Here is an 11,541-nt window from a genome sequence, read left to right on the forward strand (position 1 = left end):
GTTCTCTTTTGGTTCAGCAATAAATATGGGAGACCTTTGGTTTGGGGAAAAAAAAAAAAAGAAGGTCAGAGGTAGAAATTATGAAACCGAGCCCTCTCTTTTGACTCATGAAGACACGAAGGTGAAAGACCTACAACCTTACCCAAGTTCACTGTCCCCCCAACAGTGGCAGGCCCAGGCAGGATTAGAACTCAAGTCTCTCAGAAATGCACCACAGGCCAGGGTTATGAGAACAAAAGCACACCTGGAAAATGCACAACACTTAATTGATTTATGGCCCTTACCTCTAGAAGGCTTCTACTCGGATGAGTGCTTAGTTGAGAATACGATCACCCAAAATAATCATCATATGCAGTCTCCCAATGAAATAAATAATCAGTCCATGCATGTCAGATCCCCTCTTGATTAAGACGCTGTCATTCTTAATGAGGGATCCTGAATCACCCTAGAGTGCTAGTCACAAAGGATGCCTGTGGTAGTGATTACCCTCGTATATACATTTTTCCAAACTGATCAATTTCTAACTAAAATGGATACATGTTATTGTATGTGAATTCTACCTCAATAATACTAATTTAATAAAATAGTATGCCTGAAATGATTCTTCAGTTTTAAACACAGGCCTCAAAGTGCTGGGACTCCTGTCTGTAGCCCTTGATTCTTAACCAGGCCCTGCCATTCCTACCACTGTGGAATATATCTTGACTATCACCTCTCAGTGACTTTGGAGTTAGTTTGGCAAACCACCTTCTAGATACACGTGTTTGTCCGTACAGGCCAATAAAACTTTCCGCTTAAGTCTGGGATCATCACAAGAGCCCTATCCTTGAGCTGAACCTTAAGAGCTCTCATCCCCTTTGAAGTGGGTCCTCTGGAAGTGTGATTCTTAGTGTGTATCACCTGTCTGTGGAACAGATGGTGCAGCATTACACTCCAGCTGACACCCACAGAAGGGTAGGACTCTGTAGAAAGCTCCTGTGCCTGGGTTATGGGTGTGCACGATGAAAACCTGTCATGCCAAAAAAAAAAAAAATCACAGCCCAGGGGCGCTTGGGTGGCTCAGTCAGTTAGGCGTCCAACTCTTGATTTCAGCTCAGGTCATGATCTCAGGGTTTTAAGATTGAGCCCCACATCTGGCTCCATGCTAGGTGTGGAACCTGCTTAAGATTCTCTCTCTCTCTCTCTCCCTCTGCCCCCATCCCACTCACACACTCTCTCTCTCAAAAAAAAAAAAAAAATCACAGCCCATATCTAGAAAACACCTTAGTAATACCTTCTCACATTTTAAGGTATGTGTCACAGTATCCAGAGCATCTTAAGAAACATTATCTCGCCTCATCTCCACAAGGCCTTATGTACAAGCAGAGTAAGAATCCCTGCACAGGGGTAACATCACCACCATCAAAAGCCTTTAGGCTGCAGACATGAACTGCTGAGCCACAGACTCTCGAGGACCCAGCCCTAAGGAACTAGTAAGGGACCAAAAGTCACCAGCAGGAACCCCAGTGTGATTCATCAGCATGACAAGATCTGCAATCATCCAAAGTCACCTAAAATTGCAAGTTAGAAAATAACCGGGGCGCCTGGGTGGCTCAGTCATTAAGCGTCTGCCTTCGGCTCAGGTCATGATCCCAGGGTCCTGGGATCGAGCCCCACATCGGGCTCCCCGCTCTGCGGGAAGCCTGCCTCTCCCTCTCCCACTCCCCCTGCTTGTGTTCCCTCTCTCGCTGTGTCTCTCTCTGTCAAATAAATAAAATCTTTAAAAAAAAAAAAGAAAAGAAAAGAACCAAGCCACATTTTCCTTTTTCGTTGCTAGCTCTGCATTCTAAAAGAAATTATGATGATTAAGTCATATTAAAATAAATACTACTTTCGGGGCGCCTGGGTGGCTCAGTTGGTTAAGCGACTGCCTTCGGCTCAGGTCATGATCCTGGAGTCCCGGGATCGAGTCCCGCATCGGGCTCCCTGCTCGGCAGGGAGTCTGCTTCTCCCTCTGACCCTCCTCCCTCTCATGCTCTCTGTCTCTCATTCTCTCTCTCTCAAATAAATAAAATTTAAAAATCTTTAAAATAAATAAATGCTACTTTCTGCCATAATTCTTTAAGTAGACCATTAACTTAATAAATCAAATAAAAAATAATAGAAAGTCATTCACTTAGCATGATTATTAGAATGAAAAGTAAGTTATTTGAGGCACTTATTCATTTTGATTTCACTTAAACAACTTTTTTTAACTCATATTTTTAAATATGAAGACTTGGCAAAAAATATTAGCAATGTTTAAATATAAACAAGTTGAAACACAGTCTACTTAAAAAAAAAAAACCACCAAGAAGCATGTTCACATATTCCTAATAGGGCTCTACTTTGTAAAGCAGAAGGGGCTAGAGTTTCAGGCTAAAGGAATTCTGGGGAAGAAGGCAGTTAAAAGAAAGGGCATCTTTGGACTGCTGATGGGATCCAGAAGCTTCTACAGAAGGGAAATTAGGAGGAATTCAGGAACTCTGGAGCTAAGACTGGGAGACCAACAACTGTACAAAGTACCTATCCTTATTCCCATTTCATAAATGAGTAAGCTGGGGTTTACGGATCAAGATTAGCTATCTTATGCTGTATATATATATACGATGGAATATTATGCAGCCATCAAAAAATGAAATCTTGCCATTTACAACAACGTGGATGGAACTAGAGGGTATTATGCTAAGCAAAATAAGTCAATCAGAGAAAGACAAGTATCATATGATCTCACTGATATGAGGAATTCTTAATCTCAGGAAACAAACTGAGGGTTACTGGAGTGGTGGGGGGTGGGAGGGATGGGGTGGCTGGGTGATGGATACTGGGGAGGGTATGTGCTATGGTGAGCGCTGTGAATTGTGTAAGGCTGATGAATCACAGACCTTTACCTCTGAAACAAATAATACATTATATGTTAATAAAAAAATTTAAAAAGAAAAAAACAATTAGCTATTTTAGAAATAATTTTTTTTTAAGTCTAAGATCTCAAAGCTCCCATTTCATAAGAACTAAGCAAGGCTAAACTCTAAAATATTACTAAAGTTCTTCAAAATGCCAGCATGATGGCTGCAGTCAGATTTTAAGGGGTTCATTGTGGTATAACACATTCACCTTGTCAGGCCCTGTTTAGCATAGACAAAATTAAAGACTTGATGTATCTCCTTGTCAGACAAGGTATGAAGAGAAGCTGTGCCGCACACAGAGATTTCTAGAAGATTCTCTAACCACCAAGCACTTATTTTAATCAAACTTTCACAAAGATTAACAGTACAGTACTCCTTCTCCAACTGAGTGGAGACAGAGGCCATCTCTGACTTTCATATATTGGTCTTTTATACAGCGATGTTCCTAAAGCACCTTCAAATGCTCTCTCTTAGTTAAAGGACTATAATATTTCATGCTTCCACATGGTGTCCTTTCACCGCTTGTCAGCTACCTGTTACAACTCAGCAGCACTACCAATTTTTGGTAGTGGGAAACTTAAATTTTTCTTTGCATTTTTGCCTTCGTTTGACACAAATGCGTGAAAAATAGAAATAAGAAAGTAGTCGTGATAAGCATAGGCCTCAGACAGTGTAACAAAGGTGGGATCTCTAGGTACGTTCAAAGTGAAGAAAAATCCTGGCTCTCAATTGAACATATCTTCTACATTTAAACAGATTAAACCTGTGGTTCAATAATGGGGAAGGAATGGAGGGGACAGGAGAGGAGGGGAAATGTAAGGAACATATACTGAATTCTGGAAATAAATCACTGAAGAATGTTTGCAAAAGGGAAGGGATAACTGGTACCTTATAATATTTTTTAGCTCTTTAGAACCAGAACTATCCCCAAACTCTTGCCACCCAAGCAACTTTTCAACATGGAAAAAAATGATGTATGAAAGAAGGGACTACTTGCACTTTCTTATGTTTCCACTAAATAACAGAACAATAACAGGATCCAAATATCATATGAAAGCCTCTTAGAGTTTGTGGTAGGCAGCTTTGGACGTGGTTTCCAATATCCCCACCCCTAGCAAACACACCCTTGTGTAATCACTCCCCCTGAGTGTGGGCTGCACAAACAACTTCTAGGGAACAGGAGACAGCAATGGTAATGGGATGTCACTTCCATGATTCACTAACAGAACACTCTGACTTCCATCTTGCTAACACGCACTCTCTCGCCTTCTTGTTGGCTCACTTTGGTGAAGAAAACTGCCATGTTGTAAGACGCTCTGTGCAGAAGCCCATGTGGCAAAGAACCAAGGGAAGCCTCCACCTATCAGCTCCTGAGGAAATGAATCCTGCGACAACCATATCAACAAGATGCTTCCTAGTCAAGACTGGAGATGACTGCAATCTTTCAAGGCGACTCTGAAACAGAGGATCCAGATAAACCACAAGATTCCTGACCCACAGAACCTGTGAGATGATAAATGTATAAACATCTTTAAAGCCACTAAGTTTGGGGGCAATTTGTCATACAGCAGTAGGTAACTAATACAGACTTAAAACATACACAGCCAACAGGTCGTAAACAACCTAGAATGCTGTTGAAAATCAAGTAAGTATTCTGCCAGAACAAGCTGGTGTCCTAAGGAAAAAAATAACAAACCAAAACTATATAGCTCTCTATCAGTTAGTATGACAAAGTATCCAGAGTCATATATTACACATTTCTCTGTAGCTAGAATATCTATTACACCATTTTCTTTAATCAACTGAAATATATCTGACTCTAAGTACTGGCAAGTTTATTATTATTATTATTATTACTATTAACCTCTAATAGAATAAGTAAGTCTTTAGGTCTGTGACAGAAGTGACTTTTTGACAATCTTAAAATGTTTCAGTAGATGTTAACTAATAACAAAACTCAAAAGATTACTGGATACAAAATTATTTTCTCCCTCAACCAGCTCTCACAAAATTTCCATGTACCACGTTTGCAGACGATATAGTTATTTGTGCCCATAGACTTCAAAGGAGTACAAGTTCACCCACTATTGTGAATAATAATTACCATTCAAACCCAAAGTTAGAGTTTTAGGATGGGACTCCCACAAATATTTTTTAAAAGACAGGGCAGGTCAGGGCCCTGGAGCGTTTACTCAGATCTTTCATTTGATAAAGACCTAGCATTTGTCATGTGTTAGGTACTGAAATATGAAAGTGACAGAGATAGTTTAACTTATTGTTCAGTTGATGCCATTGATCCAGTAGCAATACTGAGTAACTAAGGAGCCATAAATCTTAACAACACTATCATTTAGCCAGTATTTCTCTACCTTTGCTAAAGAATAGGCAATTGCCAGATGCTTTGCTGAAATTCAATTTAAGTAACTTAAAACACAAACAGTATACCAATGCTAGGAATACAAAAATGAGTAAGATATGATCCTTGCTCCCCCGAAGCTCATAATTTTGAAAAAGGGATAAACTATATCTTGGTAACCTTCCAGCCTACCAGAATAGTAATATCATAAAAGTGAGTCATCCTATATTTCATCTTCTTACTCTTAGCTATATCCTGCTGTAAAATTAAAATACATCTTTTTTCCTGTGTGTTTACAAGTTCCAAATATTTATAGACTCATGTCTCTACTTCGCTGTCTCTCAGCCAAGATGAATATATTTAGCTCCTCTTCTCCTTTCCTTTTAAAGCAATTCCTTAATATAAGTAATCTTTTTAGTGACTTTATTTAAATTCTCTATTTCTGTTTTAAGTTCTTGGATTCAAATGACATAACTAAATACTTACCCCAGATATGTAATCAATCACAATGAAAAACCCCAACTTCTTTGATGATATAATGCCTCTGTTTATAGAGTCCAAAACACTGAATTTTGATTTTCTTTTTAAATTTGGGGGGTTAGACTATTACATTGCAAATTTACATTTACTCTAATGCCTTTAATTATATGGATCTTGCAGGTTTCTCACGTCAAATGAAAATTTAGAAATGGTACATACTCTGAAACAACTGTGACCAACAAATAGTATAAAGCCAAATTTCTTATAGCAATAGGAAATGAAGCATTAAAAAAAAACCACTCCTGACTAAAATCGCAACTCTATTAAGCTCACACAAAAAAATAATTTTTCAAATGTCCCCATCATATTTTTAACACCACATTCATATTTGATATACTTTATATTTCTATACTGACTGCAGAATACATCTAAAGTAAACATACAGTTTAAATCTTCTACTCCTGAAAATACTTTGGCAGAACCATGACAATATGGTCCAGCTATCAGGATTCATGATCAGCGGTAAGAACTGAGCAGGCTGTCCCAGGTAGATTCCTACTGGTTCAAAGTTTCAAATATTATTAGTTACTTACTTGAAGAGTAGAGGCATTCAGTGAATGTGAGTAAATTATGAATGTGCTATATAAGGTCAGAACCACATTCAGAATATATTTTTTTCAAAACCGTGTTCATGCTATGGATGAGGTAATAATAATCAATAGTGGCTTCTTCAGTGGGAGAAAAATTCTCATTCCGGGAAAAAATGTTCATTCTGTTGCTCCCAATTTTTTTTTTTTTTTTTAAGTAATCTCTACACCACATGCGAGGCTTGAACTCACAACCCTGAGATCAAGAGTTGACTGCACTACCCACTGAGCCAGCCAGGCAGCCCTGTTGCTTGTAAACTTTTAGTACTTAAGAACAGACAAACTCCTGAGGTGCCTGGGTTGGCTCAGTCGGTTAAGGGTCTGTCTGCCTTCGGTTCAGGTCATGATCCCAGGGTCCTTGGATCGAGTCCCACATCAGGCTCCCTGCTCGGTGGGGAGTCTGCTTCTCCCTCTCCCCCTGCTTGTGCGCTCTCTCTCTCTCTCTAATAAATAATAAATGAATCTTAAAAAAAAAAAAAGAACAAACAAACTTCCTAGCCTGATATCTTGGGCTTCCTTGATCAGGCTCTAACCGATATCTTTCTAGTCTTTTTTTTTTTTTTAAAGATTTTATTTATTTATTTGACAGAGAGAGACACAGTGAGAGAGGGAACACAATCAGGGGGAGCGGGAGAGGGAGAAGCAGGCTTCCCGCTGAGCAGGGAGCACGATGCAGGGCTCGGTCCCCGGACCCCGGGATCATGACCTGAGCCGAAGGCAGACGCTTAACCACTAAGCCACCCAGGCGCCCCCATATCTTTCTAGTCTTAACCACATACTACCACTAGCTTATCCATACTGGAATCAGACAGAACTTCATACTCTTTCTGGGATAATTCAAGAGCTTTCTGACCTCAGAAGTTTTTACATCCAACACTCCCTTAGGTTACCCTCCTCTCTCAAACCTCTACTTAGGATGTCAGTATAGCCGAGTGGTCTAAGATGCCAAAGTCAAGCTTCACTTCCTCAAACCTCTATTTCAATTCTACTTATCCCTCAGTGTCTAGCTCAAGTGGCAGCTCTGTGAAGCTTTCCCTTCTCCCCTCGCCCCTCATAACCTCTTCTAACCTTGAGTAGCATTTAGTCTGTTCCTGTCACATGGTCACGATCACATTCTTTCTCATCTGGCTTATAGTGTAATTGCTTGTGTCCATGGCATATTTCTTCCCTCAGAGTAAAGCCCCGAGGAGAAGGTCTTCCATGCAGTCATATCTGTGCTGTCCCCATCCCTCATGCTTTAAACATACGAGGTAATAATAAATGTTTATTGCAGACAGTGTGCTGAAATGTGTAAATATGTTACGTGATCCAAGAGCACCCCATAATAATCAGTATTCTTACTCATATTCACTCACTGAGGAAATATTTACTCAGTACCTGTTGTGTACTCAGGTACTCCTAGTGTGCCAAAATGAATCGTAGACCCTCCTCTCTCAAAAAGTCTAGAAGATGTTCTAAGGCAGCTACATACAGTGCTATAATACTAACAGACAAGTGTCATAAGAGAAGGAAAGAAGGACAACAGCAACCAGCACGAAGGAGACATTATTTCCAAGTAGGAATGGATATGAGGATAAGTTTTAACATTTGTGCAAGTCCTCAAAGACAGGTAGTATTTGAATATGAAGAGATGGGGTAATGAAGGCCACTGAGGCAGGAATTCTCAGGACGACACAGGGAACAATCAATAGTTTAATGGTACAGTGTAAATGAAAGACTGTAGGGATAAAGAAAAATTCTAAAGGCGGTTGGAGCTATATCTGTTATGACCTTGAAAGCCCAATAAGGAACTAGAGCTTTAGTCTGTAAGCAAAGAGGAACTATCTCAAAGTTCTTGAACAGGAGCTGTGTAATTATTCAGAAGGTCCAAAGTGGATGGAAGAGAAAGAGACTATTTGCGAGGAGACAAGGTGAGAGGCTAGTACCATCCTTCAAGAAAGAGATAACAAAGGCCCGAACTAGGAATGAGGCACCAGGGATGGAAATGGACAAATAGAGGAGAGATTTTAGAGGTGAAACTGACAAGACTAGGCAAGGTCTACATGTACAGTGCAAGGGTCTGCAAGGGGTAAAAGAACTTTCTAGGCTGAGAGGAGGGTGATGCCATAACTAAAATAGACACTAAAGCAGCAGCGAACCAACTAGGAGAAAACCAAGCCCTAGTCATACTGAGTTTTAGCACAGGTGGATACTCAAGTGACAAGATCAGAAATAAAATCTGTTAATCTATGCTTTCAGAATAAACTATATAATTTTGTGAAAAAAGAGTTGAAATTAATCTTCAATAAAAGATTCTGATCGATGATTCAAACATGATCAGGAACTCAAAAATAACTCACATCGGTTATATTAAGTACATAGCAAATTAATATCTAAAACCATTTATGAAGAAGGTTTTGAACTGGAACGACCTCATGTACCCACGTAAAAATGTGCTGATTCATGGTTAGTAGTAAAGTGGATAGGTGGAAGTCTTTGAGAACAGTTCAAAATTATGAGGTGACATGCATCTATTGAAAGGATAAGTCCATCTTTGTGGTCACTGTCATTTGGGTCCAATTTAACTTCAGTGTCATAGCAAGAGATGGTCAAGTCAGACAGCAAGGGGTACTAACTAATGTCCTTGTGTATTCATCGTTTTCTATAACAAATACTTCTCCTCAATTAGTAAAACCGAGTCGACCTAGACTTATCCCTACCATATCCCTAGAATCTCCAAAAGCCTAAGAAATAATGATCACGAAACCACTTTTTTGAGGAGCGTTGGGGAATAAAATTTCCAATTATAAACTTATAACAACTATCCAGTAACCATGTTTTCTCACAAACAAACCAAAAAGATCTCATCAACATAAACTAACATGACAATAATGCAAAGATAACTAGAATTTGACATTAATAAATGCTTGTTACATGTGTACTGAAAAAAAAGTCAAATCAAACATTTGATTTGTTGATAATATTGATAACAACATTCTATTTACTGGATGCAATGTCATTATTTCAACTTAGCTCTTAAGGAAAAAAAACAATGAGAACTCAATCTTTAATTATTAATGTTTTTACTAACAATGAGCAATAATATGAAAAACAGAATGGATTAAAAGATACTTATTTCACATATGACTATTCCATTAAGATTATGCCAATCATTCATTGAAAACCACACTGACATTTTAGAGCTATGCATAAATATAATGGAAGAACATACACAAAATACTAATAATGTTAATCTTTTAATTGTAGGCTTATGGGTGATTTTATTTCCTTCCCTTTTGCTTATATGTGTTTTCAGAATTTTCTACAATTAATGTTTATAATAATTGCACTAAGAGGAAAAGATATTTTTTAAGAGAAGGTAAAAATCATATGGATCAATTTAAAAGAAACATACTTACCAGATCTCTGTGAAGCACCCAATTTGCATGGAGGTAATGGATACCATCAAGAATCTGGTAAAGTAATGATTTAACCATAGATCTTGGCAACTGCATGGGCTTTTTATTTGCTTTTGATGCACGGTGAAACTTAATAATATGCTAAAAATTAAAAAAAATAAAACATACTAAATTATATATAGTATTTGCTAATATCTATATCAATAAAACACAAGTCTGCAATAAACTCTCTATGTTTAAAAATTACTTATTAAAGGCCAATAATGATGCAAAGAAAAATAATTTGAATAATAAGGTCAACCAAATGGAACCTATATTGGCGGTGAATGTGACAATGTTACTGAGGGTATGATGACTAGATTTACTGAAACCATTAAGATTTTCATTAAATAAGACCGAAAGGTAAAAAGCATTGATGTTTAAAAGCCTGCATAAAAATTGTACTAGTTGTATTTTCTATTGACAGAATGAAAGACTAAAAAAAAGAAGAAAAGACCCTGTAAATCTTTACTGTTTTTTGTTTTGTTTTGTTTTGTTTTGTTTTTTAAGGAAACTCCATGCCATACATGGGGCTGGAACTCACGACCTTGAGATCAAGAGTCGCGTGCTCTACCAACTGAGCCAGCCATGCGCCCCTATCTTTACGATACTATAAAAAATTAGCGCTTAGAGCATTTGTGTAATGTCACTGACTATGTGTACATTTGAATTATTGGAAAGTTCTACCTTGTTTTGGCACAGAATGAGATTAAGATACATTCCTAGTAGTTAATATTAAATAGGAAATCACTAGAAAGGAGGAGGGAGAGAAAATTGGGGCATTCAATCCCATTGAAATAAATATAACTGCATCAACATATTCAAATTTTTATGTCCACATGTTATTTTGTAGGTCATGAAAACATTATAATGATAGGGAAGAAATGCTACCTGAACCCCAAACCTGCACCTCCATCTCCACCTCACCCCTATGCAAAACATGACATAAGGGTATTAAAGGCCATTTAAACCCCTATTAAACAACACTGTTAACATTGCTCTACTAACTTTAAAATGGCCAAATGGTAGGGAAACATTTTAAGCTATTTACATAGCTTTCTTGCTTTTTTATAAACTGTTCAACAATATGTACTTTATTTAAAGAACTAATAGAAAATTAGGGTTTATACTGTAGCATCAGTGTCCCCCCCAAAAATATATAGTAGGAGCTACACATATATAACCTTCAACTTTTTACAGCCACATCAAAAGAAAAAAAAACAGCTAAAATTGATGTACTATATTTTAATTAACCCAGTATATTAAAAATATTATCATTTCAACATATAACATATTAATGAGGTATTTTACATTTTTTTCCTACTAAGTCTTCAAAAGTCAGTGTGTATCTTATATTTATGATGCATCTCAATTTAGACCAGCTACACTTCAAGTGCTCAATGGGCACACGCAGCTGGGGGCCACCATGTTACAAACAACACAGTTCTACAGGACCTGACTAGTCCAATGCACTACATGTTCTTTCGTCACATCACTGACGTTCAAAGTGAAGTGTACACGTTATCAAATAAACCTTGGCAGAAATATAAAAGATACAGAGAAATGGGGAAAACATAATTTTTATGAATATCCATGAGAGAAATTCATTGGACATTCTTGTCAATATGCTATAATAGCATAAATTCTGAAAGTTCCTTCAAGACCTGTAGGTCTGTTAAAGTTACTCCTAAACAGAC

General features: G+C 37.8%; 1 protein-coding gene across 4 annotated transcripts in view; it reads right to left on the reverse strand.

The window, feature by feature from the left end:
* The window catches only part of CDK19 (cyclin dependent kinase 19), a 174,593-nt gene that overhangs the window by 39,264 nt on the left and 123,788 nt on the right, over positions 1–11,541 (reverse strand). For 3 of the 4 annotated variants that reach the window (XM_006735468.3, XM_031030363.2, XM_081828807.1), the window contains one exon: positions 9,806–9,946. The exons of the other annotated variant lie outside the window; for it this stretch is intronic. In XM_006735468.3, the coding sequence (XP_006735531.1) occupies positions 9,806–9,946 (141 nt within the window). The remainder of the gene's footprint in view (positions 1–9,805; positions 9,947–11,541) is intronic. 4 annotated transcript variants of the gene reach the window in all.

The sequence above is a fragment of the Leptonychotes weddellii genome, chromosome 8 (assembly GCF_054177405.1).
Source record: "Leptonychotes weddellii isolate Sample4059 chromosome 8, ASM5417740v2, whole genome shotgun sequence".
NCBI classification, from domain to species: Eukaryota; Metazoa; Chordata; class Mammalia; order Carnivora; family Phocidae; genus Leptonychotes; species Leptonychotes weddellii.